Source organism: Amphiura filiformis, chromosome 12, assembly GCF_039555335.1.
Source record: "Amphiura filiformis chromosome 12, Afil_fr2py, whole genome shotgun sequence".
NCBI lineage: Eukaryota > Metazoa > Echinodermata > Ophiuroidea > Amphilepidida > Amphiuridae > Amphiura > Amphiura filiformis.
Genome location: NC_092639.1, coordinates 29,062,945 through 29,085,821, shown reverse-complemented (window position 1 = coordinate 29,085,821; position 22,877 = coordinate 29,062,945). Strand labels below are relative to the sequence as shown.

Genomic DNA, 22,877 nt, shown 5'->3' with positions numbered 1-22,877 from the left:
TTCTCAAAATTTTCTCGCCGTGATTCTAAACCAACTATCTCGCTTTTTTAAGAAAGTTTCCAAGCAGTGCACTTACTATAAAAATGTTGCTTTATGCCATAAAAGTTCGCCGAATTCAATAAAATGCAGTTCCAACATCGCCAAAGTGCAGAATTCAACAGCATTGCAAGCACATGGATGAGTGTAAAAACTCAATAAAACTGACATTTCATTTCAAATGAGTTCAAGTTTAGGCCAAATATCATTATATTAATCGAATTAGTGGAATATTTTGACTATAAAACATAATTCATGGTCAAATTTTTGTCACTTTTTTCTTCGACTCACGCGAGTCACGCCGGGCTGGCAGTTCAGTGAGTTGTTCACAAATTACATGACAATCTAAACTGACCTAATCTGATCAACAGAGGGCCAGGTAGGCAATATATTTTTATTTTTTTAATTTATTTTTATTATTTTCGTATTTTCGGGGGGCGGGGCCTACAAAATACCATGAAAAAAAGTCGGGAATAAAAAAAAAAAAAAAAAAAAAAAAAAAATCGCATTTCGCATTTTTTTTTTAATTTCTCGTCAGCTTTGAGACAAACCTTTTTTTTTTTTTTTTGGCCTAAGGGATGTATGGATTTCTGATGGAATAGTCCATTTTCAGTCTCAATCAATGTGGACATTTTGTTGTTAAAAATCCAGCTGAAAACAGTGAAAAATTACGGAATTCAGTTGGAAATGATACAACTGGGGAATTGTTTTTGGAATTCCAAAATCTTCCACTCCTTTTTGTCTGTTTTTGGGTCTGGAATGGCTATAATACCATACTGACGCGAGTATAGCCCCACCCCGTTTTTTTTTTAAAATCATTAATATAGTGTATGACATGAGTACAAATTTATTCAAAACACATAGGCCTACAATATTTTTTTTTTTTTAATCAACCATGAATGATCCTAGCATTTAGGTCTAGGTCCATGGACACTCCAAAGCCGAAAAAAAAAAAAACTTTAAAAAAAAAAAAAAAATTAATTTCTGAAATTTTTCAAAAATTTGGGGGTGGGACTTTACTCGAAGATGGGGCTATACTCGCGTCAGTACGATATTCCTGTTGAATTTGATTGGAATTCCAAAATCTTCCATAGTGGGAGTGTGGATTTCAAATGAAATGACATTATTCATTCAAAGGTGTGCATTTTCAAACAGGTTCTATCACATTTGTGACACTTCACTAAAATCTGGAAATAATTAAAAAAATAGTGTCCTTTCACATGCAAAATAAAAATATTTAGTGTTTCTTAGTATTAATGCTCAAATTAAAGTACAATGTGCAGTGTTTTGGAACAGAGCAGAGTAATGTATCTGACTAGAAGTATTTCATTGAAAATGTATTATAATGTCATTTTGAATTGTCATAAAATAGTCTCCTCTCTCCTCCTCTCCTCTTCTCTTCATTCCACTCTGCTCCTCTTCACTTTTCTTTCTTCCTCTTTCATTCAGTGGTCATTGGGTGACATGCTGCTGATCTATATGTGTTGAACTGTAAGTTCAGGTGCACAATTATTATTTGGGGCAGGTACAAATCAAGACTAATTAAGGTTGGTCTTAACCCTGGAATTATGGAAACTTTTAGGTGTCATAACTGCCCACTGGGACTACATCATGATTGTGTGCATAAGCTTTCTTGCAGATTTGGTTGTTTGACAAAGATGTCGTTCATGTATTTTGTATTTTCATTTTTGGAAATACACTTTTTTGTGGATATCTATTGAATTATACCTAGAAAGAGATGACTAAAATCATGATACCATTAAAAAGCAATCTGTCACCACTACATTGATAATATAATCAAAATATATCATCACAATGACTATATGTACTGGCAGTGCATGCAGTGGTGATGCTTAGAATTTGGGTCAGTTTTGAATACGCATTTAATTATCTTGATTTTGATTTTGACCTGTCAAGAAAGCTTTTAAAAATTACCCTAGAAAATCAATATGACTCTCAAAATTTCAAACATTTTTTTTCTGAAATAGAAAACATATTAAACTGATCTGCAAGAGCTAATTTCTCATTAAAAAACATGCAAATTGGCTAAATTTTAAGTGTCTATAACAATGTGTGTGGGGGAGGGGGTGTGTACGTGTGTGCATAATGTAATAAAAATGATGCTCCACTATTAGAGCATTAGGGGAATACAATTAACAACACTGCATCCTATGAGTCTACACATTTGATAACATATTGAACTGAAAATAAATTAAGCAACACTCAATATTAAATCAAGATTCTTTGTGACGACGGAGCTGGGGATAACTGCTACGTGCTGTGATGGTGATAATACTAGTGAAAAAGTGTCTGTATATTTTTCATCACCGCCTACTTTACAAGGTTCCCTGGTATAGTCGTATAGCGTCGATTCGTAAAGGCTGTAACTGCCGTCACAGCTTTCCTCACAGATGATACTCCCAGATTTTTCGCCATGTTGTTTTTCTCCGTTAAATGTTGATACAATTCTCCTTATCTGTAGTCGTATACTAGAAAAGCTTTACACAGTCGACGTGTAACCTTGATGATAACCCGAGCAGTAAATGATGATCGAGAGACTACGCTCTGCTGTCAATCCCTGAACAGATTTCTTGCTACTTTTCCAACGATGTCGATGTACAACATCAACAATTGATTTGCATCGATGTTTTACCACTATACTTGATAAAAATAGACATGCTTTTAAGAGGCGGTGGAGAAATATTATTAGTCTGAGTATTTTTGCTTCTTTCTGCTCTTCAGTACAGGAAAAACAAGCAAATTCAATCAGAAAATGCAAATAAGTCTGTCATGCTCTTGCGTGCTTGTGGGTGACTTATTGTCGTTATTAACAATCCAATTTCCCTAGAGTGGAGACGGTAATGATGATATGCAAAAGGCCTTTACTAAATCATCACGCATTAAGATCGCTGGTTTTCTCCAATTAACTTGTACCGTAGGGTAATTGAGGTGACATCATTATCATATTAACGGATCAAATTGCATCACCTAATGAATACTTCACACTAGAGAGAAAGGAAAATAACAAATTAAGAAGACTCGTTAACACATATATTTAAATATTTATGCTAATTGTACCGTATTCAGTATTCACAGTCACACCCAAAACAAGGTGTAAGCTCTCATAATATGCACACAAAATTTTGGTTATGGGCAATGAAATATATTTTAAGATATTTTAAATAACATGCACAATTTCATCTGTATCTGCTCATTCTTCCTAAATGAATTACTGGGTTTGACCCGGTGTTTGATATTCAAAGAACCAAAATCGGCATTAATCAATCAATCAATCAATCAATCAAACAATTACTCAATTAATCAATCAAATATAAAATTCGAACTGTTGTTGAAATGGAAAAAAAATCATGTAAAAATAGCTTTTTCTTTATAACATTTTCAAATTTGATAAAATCAAACAAATTTACACAAATTTGATCCAGAGTTTCTACTTTTTTTGCTGAACCATGAAATAGTATCAGCCTATAATTAAGTGTATCTTACCTACTTCCTTACAGACTGACTAACCTTTTGGTCTAAAATAGCCATATCTCAAAATGCCACTAAGGTATGACCCCCAAGTGGTGTCAAATGAAAGAGAAAAAATAAAAAATAAAATAAAAATATTCCCCCCCCCCAGGGGTGGCACTCATAATAAGCCCTTGGTCAATATTCGTATGGGTCCTTTTTATATTTCAAAATGACAAGAAGGTATGTACCCCCGAGTGGTGTCAAATGAAGTAAAGAATAAAATAAAAATAATATCCTCACCGGGGGTCATACTCCTCATACGACCCGGGTCAATATTCCTATTTTGGGTCCTTTTCATATCTCGAAATGCCAAGAAGGTATGACCCCCTGAGTGGTCTCTCTGCTTCCCATGTCACCCAGAAACAAATTGATTACCTTAATGTGCCCATCCTGGTGGTGCTCACGGGATCTCCTCTCACAAACTGCACATCATATTATCAACTGCTCAGTGCCAGAAAAGTGGGTAAGTGCAATAGCTGCCCTGTGAACATTTGGCAATTTTACACACAGTATATTGTACTCATTTACACATGGTAGCTATTGCACTTATCCACTACTAGCACTGAGCAGTCGATATATAATACATTAGCATGATTAGAGTGAATCCACAGACCCATTTAAATTTTAAAGCAATATAGAGTGCAATCTACAAATAAAGTAGCCACGTTGGGGGGGCGTTGGTATCTTTTGAATAAAAACAGAGAGAACACATTTTTGCATTAAATTGCAAGATAGCTAAAAAAATAGCTAATCTTATAAATTTGTCCATGTTTGGTCTTGGTCTCTATCTCTAGTGAGTGTCTTATTCTAGTCTTAGAAATTCAATAGTGTTTGTCTCAGAGGTGTAGGTCTTGGTCTCAGAAGTCAACGTCTTGGTATCTGTCACATTGGCTTAGGAAGATTATCAACATGAGGGGCTGAAAATTGGAAAAAAAATTGGTAGGCGACCCTGGGGTGCTCGAGGGGGAGTGACCCCCCTCGGAGTCAGAAAATTGTGCAAAATATAGGTCACAAACACCCATTTTCCCTCTATTTTATCACAATTTTTTAACTTTGGATTATTGGGGGGGGGGGCTGAAAGGTATTCCAGCCCCCATACTCAAATTATTGAGGGAGTTGACCCCCCCCCCAGCCCCCTAAGCCTATGTGTCATGGTTTTGGATGTCTCATATATTAATAATTAATGGCTTCAGCAGACAAAAACTTTCTTCTGCTCATTGCTCCACTACCGATTATAGGCTCCACTATTCAGTGTCCACTAATACAATTTATACCAAAATATGGTTCCATCTGAAAGATCCTGCTGTGTTTGATCCACTTACTGTAGACCTATTCTATAGGGAATCGGTAGTAATTATCTTTTCCAACTTTAATGACAGCTCTGTCACCTTCAAAGAGGTAGAGGGAATCTGTTAAATTCTAAGCAAATTAATGCTTTATAAATTTATTTGCTCCATTGCATTCACACAGTCTACAAAACTTCTCTCACACCTGTAAAGTGTGCTGAGGCTTGTGGATCAACGTCTACAATCTTAGAAATATTTGTTCGAACACTTTTAAGGCCATATTGGAAATGGTCCCCCTTCTACCCCAGTACAATGTTGGCATGCCCAATATGCTCATCTTCACCATATCTTCTCCCAACATTGTTTGGTGGGGAAAGGGGCGGGGAATGCTTAAGATGAACGTTGAGACAACACTATTATAATTCTTATTTTCCAGTGACTCATATAGCGTGTGCACTATGCTAAGAAGAACATGGGAATTACAGTGGGTGTTCGAACACATTTTTTCCGGGATGGTAGGCGTTGTACCTGTGTGTAGGGCACTATAAATCACTGCGCTTTTTTATTTGTCCAGCGTGAAGTCACATGTGTCACTGTAGCTGGAACATATTTATAATAATTAGCATTAATTAGCTAATGAAGACCAATAATTATACAGAAATGCCAGCTTTAGGTTTGATCTTGACATCATATGTGGCCTGAATCATCTGTGCAGATCCATGATGAATGCCGTCCACATGCATCAACTTCTCGTTTCCAGTTGCTTGTGTAAAGGTATGTACATCATACAGTGAGGAGTCTTTTGAAAGTTTAAATTTATAACGTCACCTTTTTGGAGAGAAGAAACATTTTACAAAGCATGCCCCACTAGAAGAAATGTAAGGAAACTTCTTGCTAATTGTGCTAACCAGTCTATCATGCAGGAATCAATCTCGATGTCACACTGTAAAAAATGAAGACTAAAATTTGGTTCACCTCAAGTTTGGTAGTGACGTCAATGCTACTTCGCGATTGCACTGCAAGCTTGCCATCAAACCACCAATGTACGCGTGAGTGTACACTTGGGGCATTTAGCTTTACACACACGATTTGATTTTGCGACAAGCGAAATACGCACATGGTCATTTTCACGGTAAAGGGTGTAACTTTGGATTTTTAACATTTTGATCCGTAGTTTTCTAATAAAGCCACAGAATTCCATGATTTTTGGCCACATAAGTCATCTAGTTAGCAGCTACCTTGGGTAGCATAATCATCTTCGGGAGTTACTGCGTTCAGTTTTAGCAGGCTTAAATGTACCTAATATTGCCATTTTGAAAAACTGTAAAAAACAGTAACATTTTTGTAAAACCCTGTGTTTTCTTCAGTTAGTTCATGGATAATTTTTCTTATCCTGAAAGTACGGTCATATGTTCAGTAACACTGCCACATTAGATTTAATTGTGAACAGCCCTGTATTTTTGAGAACCGGACTTCGATATTTGTCGTTTGGAGGCTTCATTTTCCGTTAACAATTGTTAACAAACTTTGTGGGTATAGCTTTGGTTCATAATTCTTGGTTATTTCTTCACTTCTTCTTGATTCATAACAGTTGATATCTTAACTTGAAATGGGTAACAAAAATTAGTTGATTTGCAAGCTTTTAAAATTTTTATAAAATCTTGACTTCAAAGAGCCGATTTTCCGTTAACTTTTTGAAGCCTCCGAAACAAACTGTTCAGCAAGCTTGGGCAAATATAAATAAAAGAGCTCATCCAATCTATTTATCAAAATGTAGCAAAGTAGATCCTCAAGTCACTTGTTTTTAAATCATGGAGATATATATCACCGTTTGAAAATGGGACCCAATACAAACTTTCCGTTAACAATTGAAGCCTCCGAAACAAATGAAGCCTCCGAAACAACAGTAAACTTAATTATCATCTATGCATATCTAAATTGGTATGTTCCATATTGATATCTGCATTGTAATTGTTGCATGATATGTGCAGAATGTCATAAATTAAAAAAAAAATTGATAATATGGTTAATGCTTGAAAAATATACTGATATCCAAGAAAGCCCGTTTCGGAGGCTTCACATGCAAATAACACCATACTTAACAAATGGGTGAAAAAATTATCATGTTATAAATCTGCAATATCTGCCGCATAGAATCATTGATTCAATACACACAAGAAAATAACAGCTTAGATGATCCCAACAGTGTTGTTTTCAAAAAAACTACTTCTGCCATGTTTAACCATTGTAAACATGAAGCCTCCAAACAAAAAAATGACTTGCTGTGATAATTTAATTTTTGTCACAACTGAAATTCAATACTTAGAAGCAAAGCATGAAAATTGGTAATTGTGATATTTTTTACCTATTTTTTCATGTCAACTTGTAGTAGTTAGCCAAATATTTTACTTTTATGATCACCTGTGTTGTTAACTGAAGCCTCCGAAACACAAATCGCTTGAATTGCCAATTCTAAAAAATAACTCCAATTTCTGTGAAACTTGGCTGGGAGGTTCCTTTCATGTAGTATTTGTACATGAAGTTAGACATTTAAATTATTTTAGGAACCCAATTAAAACTTAAAAAATATGTTTAAGGTTGGGAAATTTCCATTGCAAATGACCCTTGATGTTAAAAATTTTCAAAATTGCAATTACAAACATAGCAAAACATGGTATAAAATTTAACTTATATCTGTTGACTTACTTTGGAATGGGATTTCACATGTATTCCAGCTTTCATGTCATAATTTTCTGAGCTTATGTAAAATACATTTTTCTTAGATTTTAACCAAAATGTTATGGAAATGTCAAATTTTTTATCAGAAATCAAAAGGTTTAAGCCTTGAAACACTATTTTACTGGAATTTAAGTTGCTTCTATGCATGATTACAGTAAACAGAAACATATTTAAGCGGTTTGAAATTTTGACCCTAAAAATCAAAAGTTACACCCTTTACCGTGAAAATGACCACATACGTCACTACCAAACTTGAGATGAACCAAATTATAGACAATGATAATGACCATGAAGATGAAGATGATGATGATGATGATGATGATGATGATGATTGTAGTAATGGCACAATAAGAAAAATAGGATGACAAGTAGTATGATTCAGGAATACACAGGAGCATTCAGCATTTGCAATGATGTGCTATAGGAAAACAAATCAGGGGCCACTTTCGAAAAAGTTAGAGGTGTACAATGCACAAATATTAACATTGACAACCCTCTTTTGAAGCAAGTGAAAACATCCTACTGCTGCCCCCAATCACCTAAAGATCCATGAGAGAGTGCATGATTTGCACACAATGAGGCCAGCAGCCTATCACTTACTCATCGGAAACACGATAAGCAGTCACATCATACTTCTTAAAGTTAAAGACATTGAACAATGCACAGTTGCACACATTGACAACCCTCTTCTGAGACAAGTGAATACATCCTACTGCTGCTCCCAATCACCTAAAGATATCCATGAGAGGGTGATTTACACACAATGAAGCCATCAGCCTATCACTTACCCATCGGAAACATGATAAGCAGCCACATCATACTTCCTAAAGTTAAAGACATTGAACAATGCACAGTTGCACACATGGACAACCCTCTTCTGAGACAAGTGAATACATCCAACTGCTGCTCGCAATTACCTAAAGATCCATGAGAGGGTGATTTACACACAATGAAGCCATCAGCCTATCACTTACCCATCGGAAACATGATAAGCAGCCACATCATACTTCCTAAAGTTAAAGACATTGAACAATGCACTTGCACACATGGACAACCCTCTTCTGAGACAAGTGAAAACATCCTACTACTGCTCCCAATTACCTAAAGATCCATGAGAGGGTGATTTACACACAATGAAGCCAGCAGCCTATCACTTACCCATCGGAAACATGATAAGCAGCCACATCGTACTTCCTCTGATGTCCATACTTATGTACTTTCTTCATTGCGCTACCCAAAGAGAGTTAATTCCACAGATTCACACAATAAACAACTTAATTGAAGATTGTCCTTTTGAGAAGAAGTTGCACTTTCAAGTTGGTGAAACACTGGCTAAATGTATATCAGCTATTTTTGAGTTTTCCAATCAGATATTATTTGTTGGCAGTTATTGCGGCAGTTTAGGAGTGGGTGTGCGTAGTCATTCAAACATGATGACAAAAGTGACTTGTAAGTTAGATTGGCCAGTGATTTTCAGCACGTAGGCCAGACAAAAATAATATCACGTTTCATACTGAAAAATATTTTTAAAACACCATGAGATCCATGAGAGGGTGATTTACACACAATGAAGCCATCAGCCTATCACTTACCCATCGGAAACATGATAAGCAGCCACATCATACTTCCTAAAGTTAAAGACATTGAACAATGCACTTGCACACATGGACAACCCTCTTCTGAGACAAGTGAAAACATCCTACTACTGCTCCCAATTACCTAAAGATCCATGAGAGGGTGATTTACACACAATGAAGCCAGCAGCCTATCACTTACCCATCGGAAACATGATAAGCAGCCACATCGTACTTCCTCTGATGTCCATACTTATGTACTTTCTTCATTGCGCTACCCAAAGAGAGTTAATTCCACAGATTCACACAATAAACAACTTAATTGAAGATTGTCCTTTTGAGAAGAAGTAAATGTGCACTTTCAAGTTGGTGAAACACTGGCTAAATGGATATCAGCTATTTTGAGTTTTCCAATCAGATATTATTTGTTGGCAGTTATTGCGGCAGTTTAGGAGTGGGTGTGCGTAGTCATTCAAACATGATGACAAAAGTGACTTGTAAGTTAGATTGGCCAGTGATTTTCAGCACGTAGGCCAGACAAAAATAATATCACGTTTCATACTGAAAAATATTTTTAAAACACCTTTAAAAATGTGTTTGTTGGCATTTACTAAAAATGTTTGTGTAGAAAAATCCAAATCATCAAGCGAAAATGGGTGGGATGTCAGAATAGCCAATACATGTAATAGTATTCAACTAAAATCAACTTCCTTTGTATTTTATTGTTCTGAGCAAATACTAAAATGGCCATATCTCTGGAAACGTAAGTCTAATTATGATAGCGTTTTCAGCAAAATAAAGCTCTGAGGATGGCTCTGTAATCATAGTAATGAAATTGAAACCTGAATTTTGATTTTGATTGACATGAAGACTCATTTAGCTCGATCCCACCTCACTTATGACAACGATATGCCAAGATCGGATACTCTTTGTTGGACTACATACAGTGTTATTATTAACTTTTGCTTTTGTAGGCCTTTTCAGACATTGTTATAGCCCTCATGTGACCTGTGGGCCACAGGATGGCTACCAGCGTTGGCTTCTTGACATTTTAAACCCACATTGAAGAGCCTAAAACATTTGAATAATAAAAAAAGATAATAATAACATCAAGACCATCAGTAGAGTTTACCACAAAACAGAACATAGAACGTACCGAAATTCTAATATGTCCAGTTTTACTGATTTTACAGATGACACAACATGATAAAATTAGCTCTCTGAATAATAACAATATAGAAACACAACTAAAATTAAGATGCATGTATTCTTATCTACCTATCCATCTTCCTTAGTTTATGGCACAGACCTTACAGGCAAATTGAAAGACGTTCATCAGTTATTGTAAACACAATTTTGGAAGCTAAAATAATGCACTACGATTTTCCCACATGATTTCCTGAAAAAATGCAACAAAAAAAAAGAAGAAAAAAGAACCTCAGAATTTTTAACTTTTTTGAATGCATTTTCTCTGGTTCCAAGTCAACCTTGAATAACAAGTAATTTAGGGTTGATAACTTCTTTTTTTCTTAAATTTTTGTAAAAGAAATGTGCAAAAAAAATTGCACCCAAAAAACGAATTACGGCTGCGAATACCGCAGTCGCGTTTTCTCCGGTGCTTAAGTTATTGGGAATACTTTATTGGGGTTGAGTTTTTTTTTCAATTATCCATTCTTAAACCTCTGGATACTTCAGCTAATTTTGCCCTGGCAGGCCAGAGAACATTTAATTGATAACAAGAAATGTCTTTAAAAAGACAACACCATGGATGAAATTCATGTTTCATAATTTTACATTGACAAGTACTTGGAATGCTATTAATTTTTTGTGTGTAGCACATGCACAACTAACCGGGTTGGAAATGTTGTTCTTCAAAGGTTAATTACATTCTTTACATCATAAACAAATATTGGTATTTTTTTAATCTTTTACTCATCACAATATTTTGTCCTTCACATCAGAGGACTTCATTAGGATGACTGATATTGTCATCTGATCTGCTTTATCATGATCGAACAAGTTGGATGAGTGGGCTTGGAGACCAGCACCACCCCTGGCCTATTGCCTATTGGCACAAACAGATTTGCAAGGAAATTAAGTACTTTTGTTTTGTTCCTTTGTTTGTTTGTCTGTTTGTTTGTCATGCTTTAATGACAGTAAACAACTTCCTGAATGGGAATCAGTAAATTATGGCATAAATTAAGATATTTATTGCTCCCCAGAACACAAATATTATTGATTTTTGTGTCCCCTTTTGTGTCACGCCCAGTGCATTCACCCCCACCCCCCCTCCAAAACAATCCCACTGACATTCACTAAGTAAAGTCTTTAGCAAAGACTAGTCATCATATATCCTGAATTTTCTTGCCCTACTGATCGGATCACATGGACATATGTTTTCCAGGTTTTCAGCCTTATCACATTGACCATATCTTCCATCTTGTATTATAATAAATTTCACACATATTTAGGGCTTTTTCCTTTTATAAATTAACCTTTTTGCAGCACTTTTGTTCTGACATTCATCATGATTATATTCAAATTATTTCTTTGATCTCATTTAACCTTTTCCATCATACTTGTTTGTAACTCTCTTCTTGTATTTTTCTTTACACTATTTTAGCTTTACCGATTACTGGGTAAGTTACAGACTACAAAACGCAATACCATCATGTCTGGCTGTCAAGTATCAACATGTATCAAGCATGTAATTTTATGTATCTGTAAGCCTTTAAGTAGTATGTCAAAACCACTTTTTGAGCATGAAACCATTTTACACATAGTATTAAAAGTTGGCGCAGCAAATATGCCAGTCCGAGGGAGAAGGGGTTCTTAGGCCTAACACAAAAATAATGTTGTTTCCTATTACATGCTGGGAAAATAAAAGAGTCGGTAAATAGATTAGGTAGAAAAAAACCATTTATTTTGTGGAAAAATTTTGTATCCATTCTAAAACAAAATCATAGGTCACAGCTAAAAAATATTTTTCTTGTATTATTTTTACACATATGGAAATTATCACAAATGGAAATAAGTTGTATGGTACTGTACTTTGTAAATGGTTTATTACACTCAAGAAAGCAACAGGGACATGCTGACTGCACAAATTTTATCAACATTTTGAAAACAAATTGTTAAAAGTTAAAGAAGAAACAAAAAAGGAGAGAAGATGAACAAAGAAGTCACTTGGCACCCTCAGGATTCGAACCCTAGACCCCTCGCAGGCCAAGCACACGATTACCCACAGTCAATCGGGTTACAGGAAACACAACATTATATTTGTTAGGCCTTAGTAGGAAGAAGAGTAAGGGATGTGAACAGATTCGAGATGCTTTTCCAGGCTCTTATTCATTAGGTGTAGATTTGAGGTGTAAATTGGTTTAGAGAACTAAGCCTGGGAATTCTTTCAAATTTCCTCAAAAAAATGCTAATCTTTTTATTGTTTTTTAGCCAAATTTGCATTAAATTCAGTTTATTTTTTGGATGAGTTTTCAGAGTCTCAGCCACACATCCCCACCCAATGCCCCAATCTAACATTGAGAACCCTCCCCCGCATGTCAATTCATCTTCATATCATTATACTGTCTGAATGTCATAACTAATTTTAATTTAAAGCACAGACTCAAGAAAAAAGCATCTAATGATGACATTACACAGGCTATATCCAATAAGAATTGTATGGTTTTTATTGAGATTTTTTTCCTACATGTATACCACCTGCCCTTTTTGCTTTATTGTAAAGTAATATTGGCAATAATGTCCATAAGGGGGCTGGCATTTTCTTCGGAAGAGGGGGGTCCCAAATATGTCGGTGACCGGAGTCAATTTTTTTATGACCCCCCTATCGCGGGCAAAATTTTTTTACGACCCCCCCTATCGCGGGTCAAAAAATTTTATGACCCCCCCCCCCCCCCTTCCAACTACACAGACTCAAGAAAAATTATTCATTGCCGGAACTAAGGCACAGAGTGCGCCAACACTTAAAAGTGAAGAAAGTGTACAGAGCCGGCGCGTTAAAATTTTTATCGTAAGTGTAAAGAAGGAGCGCCTACAAATTGTGCATGGATTGTATGCACATTTCGATAGCAAAGTTATATAATGCGAAAATTTTGAGTCACCAGCCCTTGATAATTCTATAACCCCCCTATTTTGGGTGTTTAAAAATTATAACCCCCTATTTTTGGTCTGAAAATTCTATGACCCGCCTGTATTTTTGGGACCCCCCTTCCGAAGAAAATGCCAGCCCCCTAATTATTAGCAGAAGGGTTCACACACTTGTAAGTAGATGGCCATTGACGTATAAAAAGCCAACTTTTCAAAAACACAATTTCCTAGATTGCAAGTTTTTTAGTTGTTCAGTTTCAGCATTTTTTGATGTTCATTATCTTGCTATCTACTGCTGATAGCACTAACCCACATACAATATGTACATCTACAATTGTTAATAATGGCTTTTACTTAGTACTATTATTATAAATACACAGTATTATCTTGCTATCTACTGCTGATAGCATTGATCCAATGTACATCTACAGTTATACCTGTTTGATGGCAAATTACAGTTACAATAATGACCATAAGCTAGAGTTAATATTGGCTTTACTTGGTACTATTGGCTTGCACAGAGCATTATCTGTCTGCTGCTGATAGCACTGATCCTATGTACATGATCATATTGCATTTTTTCGATTGCAATGAGCACTAGCTTAAAGACTACATTTAACGGGTTTTGGCTTCTGAGGTGGAACTATATTGTATTATTATAATACACAGTATTATTTTACTCTCTACTGCTGATAGCACTGATCAAAATCAAATGTACATGACCATATTGCATTTTTCTGATGGCAATGCTAGCTAAAAGACCAATGCTAACGATTTATGGCTTTTGAGTTGGTACTACTACTATAACCTATAATGTATTAAATAATACAGAGTATTATTTTACTCTCTACTACTGATAGCATTGATCAAAATCAAATGTTCATGATGATATTGCATTTGTCTGATATGATTTTGATTAGTGCTATCACTCAGTAGTAGAGAGCAAAATAAATACTCTGCATTAAATACTGTGGCAATAATCCTGTAGCAATAATTGCTAATGGTTAAATATTGGCTTTTGAGTTGGTACTATTAAAATATTTTTATAATACACAGTATTATTTTGCTACTTCTGACTCCCTGGTCCAATACTCCATCTACAATATACTTGTTCAATGGCTTTGTTTGGTTTTAAGTGACCATGGGCCAGGATTTATATTGACTAGGGCACCAGACATTTAGGGCCGCTACAGACTCCAAGTATTCAACGTTTAATATTTGATAACGTAGATATGTTACATCAAATATTATACGTCAAATAAAAAGTCTGTAGGGTACCTACGGATGAATCCAATCCAGGGTTGGGTAAATAGGGTAATTTCCTTACTGTTTTTAAAATAACCATATGTGTTTTTACATAGTTGCCCAAAGACCCCATTCATTTTCATCATGATGAAACTGTCATTCAAATCCCATGTCATAACTCAGATCTACATGTATCATGGTCATCTGTTCTTAAAAATAAATTCATCAGGTCTGTAGATTATCCATAACATATTAAACATAAAGATTATCCATTATCCATGGATAATCTGTAGTTTCGTGTACAGCCAGATGATTTTGCTCATCTTGTATTAAAAATTTTGAACATGTAAGCCTGATCATGCTGAGCCTGATACAATGTATGCAATTTATTTCCAATAGGGAACTGTACTGTGTACATTGTACATGCATATAATTTGGTTGCCAAGTAGTTTCTCAATATAGCATTTGCAGTAATTACTCTTGGTATCTGCCATGTGAGCAAAAAAATACATAAATATTATGAATAATTAATTGTAAAAAGGCACACTGAACTCTATTTTCAGTGACTTGAATTTTGAGCTTTTGTTTTTAAAAATATATGCAAATTAGTATTCCTGCATGTGTGGTCTTTTTTTTAAAAACAAATTACAATGTGGAACCAAACTTTGTGTTTGAAATTAATTTGAAATATTTGCATCTCAGTTGGCTTGGAAAAACCCCAGCCAAAGTTGAGGGGAGTACTTTTTGGCAGGTCGAAAAGAAGGGTTGGCACACATTTGAATAAAATGCTCTAAAACGGAGACCCTACAGTACAGAAATAGGAAATGCTCAAATGTGCCAAATTTACTTGCTATGGGAGCATGCTATAATATACTGCGCCAATAAAGTATCCTTACACTTGGAAAAATAATCACAATTTCCAAACTGAACAATATTGGGGTAAATTTGTTTTTTAATAGATGCACTATCAAATCCTGCACATTATGACACCACATTGAATCCAATGTGACTTCAAGAAGCAAAGTTACAAGCATTTGATTAGACGAAGGTCCAGTTTTAAAAGTGACAAACTGGCCTATTCAAAACTCCACAGAATAGACCTCTGGTTTGAGAGTGGTTAATGGCTAATTTATGCGTTTGGCTTTAATTTAAAACAAAAGGAACAAAAGAAAACTGAAACAAAAGAACTGACAAATAAAATGAAAGTTATGTAAAAATAGAGAAGTAAAAACTGAAATAAAAACTGCTCACGCTTCATTGAAGAAACTGTGTTGTCTCTTTTTTTCGCTTGTTGGAATCTTTTTTGCCCCTTGTATACATGTAGCCCAGTTTGTCACTTTTAAAACTGGACCCTCGTCTATTAGTTTAGTTTATTCTTTCTTTATTGAGGGTAACAACTTCAGTGACCAGCACTGCTTTCCAAGCAGGCCCTCAGTCAATACAAAACATAATATAATAATAGTACACGAAAGTGATACAATATAAGTATACAAAAAATGCAATCACAATTATGAATTCATAGACTATGCACATTTTAACATGAAATGAGAACATTTGTTTTGAATTGTCTCAAAGACATATTTTCCATATCAGTTCGAATCATTGGTGATAAACTGTTCCAAATATGAGCAGCTCTGACGTGAAATGTACGTAATCCAGAATTAGTGTTGTATTTTGGAACAATCAATGTATTAGACGAATGATTTCTGGTTACATGAGAATGAGTATTATGAACAAATTCAAACTGAGATGATAAATATGAAGGACTAAGATTTCTTAAACATTTAAATGTAAGAATAAGCATATGATTTTTCCATCTGTCACTTAGTTTGATCCACCTAGTGAGTTTAACATGTCTATTACTGGCGTCCTAATATCAGCAAATAGAATCGTTCTAGCTAAACTATTTTGTAAAACCTGAAGCCTTCTTTGATATTCAAGAGAAAAGTTACACCACACTGAACTAGCATAATCAAAATTAGGGGTTACGAGAGCATTTGATAACATAACAAGAGTGTGATGAGGAAGAAAATGTCTACAGCGCCTAATAATACCAATTCTTTTTGAAACATTTCTAGATAAATAATCAATGTGAGAGGACCATGACATATTATAATCAAACTTAACACCTAGATATTTGAAATCATCAACCTTTTCAATAATACAATTGTTGTATATAAGATTTACATTACTAAATTTATCTATGATATGATTGTTACCAAGGATCATTAATTTAGTTTTATCTACATTTAAAATGAGTTTGTTAGCTGTTAACCACTTTGCTCGTTACACATGTTTGATTGCAAATGTGCTTGAAGATCTACCTCATTCTTAGCTCTACAAATCAAGGTTGTGTCATCAGCGTACATGACTATTTTGCAATCCACAGTAGATGCTAAGCAATTTACAAATATTATAAAGAGCAATGGCCCTAAAATTGATCCCTCATGGAATACCTATATTGATATCTTCAAATTTTGAAAGAGTAGCATTTACATTAACAGCCTGAGATCTGTTGCTTAAGTAAGATTTAAACCAAAATAGTTCATTACCATTTATGCCATATCTGCTCAGTTTATCAATAAGTATATCATGGTTTACCACATCAAACGCTTTTTTTATTCAATTGCTTATAACTTTACTTCTAAAATCTAGAGGTCACATTGGATTCAATGTGATGTCATAATGTGCAGTATTAGATAGTGCGCCTATTGAAAAAACAAATTTACTCCAATATTGTTCAGTTTGGAAATTGTGATTATTTTTCCAAGTGTAAGGATACTTTATTGGCGCAGTATATAATGCTTGCATTATATTCATTGTAAATCTAGAATGTTTTAAGGTTTCACAAATTACGTTCCCAAAATTTGGCATATGTGTAAGGTCAGGTGGGACAAGGATATTTTGGCAGGTTGAGAAGTGGCAAGCAATTTTTGGCGCGCTGTGGGGGAAATTTCTGACATCCCCCCCGACTCATAATTATTGCACAGCCCCTGATGCCATGGAAATATATTTGTTTGGTTAGCGTTCCCACCAATTGGAAAGTACAGTCGCAAAAAATATTTAATTCTTATTTATACTTCACCTGTCCATCACTGTCTGGCATACTGTTTCTACATAATATTCAAATGTGTATTTTTACAAAAGGGCTTTATTTTTTTCATAACTTTATTTTCAACAGATGTTTATATTTCCATAATTTGAAATGTTTTTCAATGGGTAAAAAAGACTTTTTTCCTTCATTTTTTCCATACATGTTTCGTGAGGTTTCTGTAGTAGCATGTCTCATTGACTTTTTTTCAGTGTTTACTTTCACATGGCAGTAAATAGTACCTACGATTCTAAAAACCAGCAACCAATATTACCAAATTAGTCAATAGATCTACTCTTTTGTGTATAGAATTTTACTATTGACAAAGTTGAACAAATCATGCATTAAAACGCATTAAATTTCCCAGTGTGAATCCTCATTTTATGAAAATTAAAGGAATGCAAGCCATTGGAATTAAGCATTTTTTATGCATATAGCAAAATTTGCTTTCATTACTTTTCTCTTGGTACGGTACATTCACATACTTCAGTGTGTAAGTCTATGGCATAAAAATGCTACTCAACTCAAAAATTGTGTAGCAAATTGATAAATTTATGTAGCATTTTGCTACGCAACACCAGCTATTTCCAATGCTGATGCAAGCACATCCTCTGAATCTAAGTACAATGTAGGTTTCGTATGACATCCATGGGAATTTTCTGTAAATGGTGAAGTGTCCTTGATATTTAATAGGAACGAAATGTTCCTTAGAGTTCAAGGATGGAATGAGCATCCTTGAAGATCATCCAAGGTCCAAATGACTTGCTGACTTGCTGGCTGATGTCACCACTAATGATATATGTGCCAGTACAGTATCATTGAGTTTGACAATGAATATTAAAGAACCAACAATGTATGACAACTCTGATGAAACTGCTTTCAACATAAATTGTGACCATCCACCACGAAGTGGTAGTAAAGTCGGCTCTAGATCATTTTCTGTTTATTGCAGATTTTGAAAGAATTCACTTTCAGCTTTAAAATGACACCTCAACCAGCTTCATCTGACATCTGGAAGTGAAGTTATGGTTCATCAAAGGTCAAATTCTAAGACTTACTATATTTTACATAGAAATCCATATACTGTTTTTGATTGTATCTCAAAATGGAAAATGCCGACTTTACAACCAGTTTGTGGTGGATGGGCACAATTTGGGTAGTCCAGTGTGTCTTTAAGATGGGAGTCTAAGCATCTTTATGCACAAAATTGATACCAGTTGACATAATCAGGTCCACACCTTCTATACACTTAGAATGAGGACCGAAACAAGTTTCATTTATATTTGGCTAAAGGTGATAAGACATACATTAATTACTGGAATTATTAATCCATTCAGTGGAAGCACATGGATCCCCCATCACTCAGTCAGCGTAGTGGAAGGTTTTCGTCATTGTTTTATGAGATTCAGAGAAAGTCTTGATGAAAGATCATTTACCAAATGAAAGTACAATCATGGACATAGGCATTTATCATACAATTTTGATAGCAAAATTGAGACAAGCCATCAAATAAAGAAGGTTGGTGGTAGAAATGGAACAGAACTGATTGTGTCCTGTACCCTGTTCTCGGTTTGTCAAGCTGTCATTCATGACATTGGAGTCAGTTAAGGGGGTACTACACCCCTGGCCAATTGTGTGCCTATTTTTGCATTTTTCTCAAAAATTATAGCGCATTGGTGACAAGTAAGATATGTATATTATAGGGGCAAGGACTACAACTGCTGCACTAAACATTCAGTAACTCAAGACAAGTAGTTATTGATTCATTGATCAAATATTCGTTTTCCCTCATTTTTGACTGTAACTCCACAACTCAGTGTTGTCTGTTTTGAAATAAAATTTCCAGTGCAGTAGTTGTAGTCCTTGCCCCTATAATATACATATATATCTTACTTGTCACTAATGCGCTATAATTTTTGATAAAAATGCAAAAATAGGCACAAAATTGGCCAGGGGTGTAGTACCCCCTTAACTAAAGAAACCATATTTTGGTCCAGGCATGGCCTCCAGTTAGTGAAACTTTAATATTTTAGAATTTTTACTACCTTCATAATATCAGGTTTGAGATCAAAGCCGGTGAGCCAACTTCACTGAGCAATCAGATTTCTATTTTGTTGACAGGCTTCAATAAAAAAATTTGTGCATAAAAAGGTGTATGCAGTGACCATGTTCAAGAGTGAGATGGAAAGAATTTGGCTACTCCCTTGTTCTACGAACTTATTGACTGCCCCTCGTAGCTTTAGTAATAGTAGCGCTGGTATCGTTTTCATAGTCCCTGCAGCGTGTTGACTGTAAATCATTTACTAAATGTGCACTCTGTAGGTTGCCGAATTTTGAACCTTGATCGTCGCAATTTGCCATGGGGCGATTTTTTGGGACATTAATTAGGCCTGATTGTCGACGTCGGCTTTTAATTTTTGTCGATTGTCGACAATGAAAATGCTTGCCGATACCAGCACTAAGTATGCTCAAATGTATGGAGATTCTTCAAAACTGACGACATTGGTTGGTCGATGTTTTTCACTTTCCCAAATGCCTTATGGTATGCTTTATGTAAGGTACGGTACCATAATTATCCTTGCTATAGGGTTTCATTACTGTACATTGCTCAATTTCATTTGAGTCTACACATTATTTTGACAAAGACATATTAAGACCAAGCAGTAGAGTAGGTACAATTACAAAAAAAATCAGTTGACATTATAAGGGGCATTTAATGCACTCTACTCCCTATTCAGAAAAATACAGCACTAATTTTGAGGGATTAAAAAAAATTATCCTGTTTTGTCAAATAAGACATCATAGGTAATTTATTGAGCAGCATTCTCCTTGTGATGTTTTTACACTGTGTAGAGAGGGTCTACAACATCTCTATAGGTAAAACGTGACAAATACTAGGCATATTTCTTGATGCTTGAACTTTGGATTTCTTAAGGGATCTAAAATGAGCGTTTATTGCGTTTCGACAGTATTTTTTATGGGACATGAGAGCACCTCAGACCTATCGAATTGCATTCTGAATACGAAGCATGTCTTTCTGATATCAAATAATTTTGATTTTTTGAAAATCACAATATAATACAAATTTTATGACAAATTATAAAAATTTGATATTTGATGTATGTAGCAGGGAGGAAAAGCCGACGGTCAATTGAAAATTTTGACCTTTCATATTGAAGATATGGATTTTTTTCCCCCAAAAGACCTATTTTTTTTGGTGTTTTTGGAAAAAAAATCCATATCTTCAATACTAAAGGTCAAAATTTTCAATTGATCGTCGGCTTTTTCATCCCACCTACATACACTTTAAGTATAAATCATCAGATTTATAAAGTATACTTCGAGTACTGTTAAATATCAAAAATATCAATTTTTAATGATTTGCCATAAAATGTGTATTAAATTGCGAATTTCAAAAATTCAAAATTATTTGATATCAGAATGACATTCTTCGTATTCAGAATGCGATTCGATATGTCTGATGTGCTCTAATGTCCCAAAATAAATACTGTCCAAACGTTCATACCCCAGCCCTTAAACGTGCAGTGCATCCCAATGTACATGTACCACTGCAAGACTTCAGTCAGGTCCGTAGATGTCATCTTGTTTTTGATGAAATGAAACTGGACTGAATATGCTAATTTCTTGCTTGCACTTTTTTTTTTGCAGGACTAGAACATGAGAACTGCCACCGGCTACATCGATTTCTACTACACATGTAGTCTGAATAATCAGTCCCAGAACAAATTATTAATTTCTGACATGATCGTGTTCTGGGTCTGAACTGTTTCCATATGAAATCTTGATGACAAATTGGACAAAGGAAGCACATATGGTTCTACTTGACAGCTTTTTAATCCCTATTCATCATGATGTTACGTGAATCACACTATTGTGGACCATCCTTCTGATACTTGAGTGTTTGGACAAGCGGAACGGTCTTTTGTCTACCTCTCTGTTTGTAAACAGACAAGTAGGTCGAAATTGTCATCCTCACCGAATAGCAAAGTCAGCGTTTAAATAGTACGGCACTACTACACATGTAGATTTCGCAGCTTTCGGACTATTCTATTGTCATGATTGTATTGCATCAAATCCGTGAGAATGAAATGACAAACAAGCTTCATCAATCAAAATTTACTATAGAAAAAATATTAAATTTGTGTACATCGTGGAACCGCCTGGTTACGATTGTAGCGTTAAGGAGTAATTAAGCAGAAGCAACATTCAACTACGCTTGTTACTCCGCGAGTGACTAATCATGCTAACTACACGCGCGTACAAACGCTACTCTACGCGTCCATATTATCGAGGCTATCTGCGTACAACTGCTTACTACGCACAGCCACGCTACACCCATCGAATGTGTGTCATCAGCCCTCAGATCGGCCCTCAGGAACCCATGGATTCGATCCATGTACAGCCACGCAAAGAGTATGTTCCACGATGTACACAAATTTGATAATTTTTCTATACTCCTATAGTAATACTGTAAGGAAGAAAAATTTAAAATTTTAAGCTTACCTGTACATCACATTATTCTTGTGTTTGCTTTGCTTTTTCCCCATGATTGATGAAAACATTTATGTTGAAACATTGACCAGACTGTCCTAGAAGTTCTTCTCCTTGTTATTTATAAACAACGATCATCTAACGAGTCACTGGGTCTTCTACAAGAACATTTTTTCTGTGCAACAGCTTGCTGACAGTCCACAGAAATACACCGCTAGCGTCTCTCGATACCAAAACTGGGTACTTTTCGGCACCACGTAGAGCAGTTTATTAATATTAATGAAGTGACGTCATGTATCGCATTTGGCCCCACGCGGCGCGGCACTGCACTGAAAAAACCACGGGAAACCCCAAACAGCAATAAAACAAACAAACAAGCAAACAAAAGTTTTAAATTATTTGTATTTGTTTCATTATATGTCTACCTGATTGGTTTGTTTTTTCTGTAGACCCTGCTATTTTGCAATTAATAGAGAGCTCAGATCTGAGCAAGGAGCCCAACTTGAGCGAAATGAGTGGTGAGCTGGCAACACTTCCACTTGATTGATTGCATAAATATAGTCACATGATAAAAACACATGATCACTCATTCAGTACCGGAGTTACGTAAGAAGTATTCAGTGCACTGTTGTCGTGTATCTAATCTCTTTTGTCTTTTTGGCAGGGTACAGTCGAGGGACAGCGTAAAGTCTGATCTGTACTGTCGATGCCCTACTACCACGTTTTAGTTCTTTAGACAGGCTGTTGAATTGAAGTTGA

The 22,877-nt window shown here is 35.3% G+C and overlaps 1 protein-coding gene across 2 annotated transcripts in view; it reads right to left on the bottom strand.

Moving 5' to 3' along the window:
- The window catches only part of LOC140166026 (WD repeat-containing protein 31-like), a 111,861-nt gene extending 89,494 nt beyond the window's left edge, over positions 1 to 22,367 (bottom strand). The window contains exon 1 of one of the 2 annotated variants that reach the window (XM_072189398.1): positions 22,131 to 22,367. In XM_072189398.1, coding sequence (XP_072045499.1) covers positions 22,131 to 22,189 — 59 coding nt within the window. In that variant the 5' untranslated portion in view covers positions 22,190 to 22,367. Of the gene's footprint in view, positions 1 to 2,371; positions 3,028 to 22,130 lie in introns of those variants that run through there. The other variant, XM_072189397.1, reaches the window with a different exon arrangement.
- Between the last annotated feature and the right edge of the window lie 510 nt (positions 22,368 to 22,877).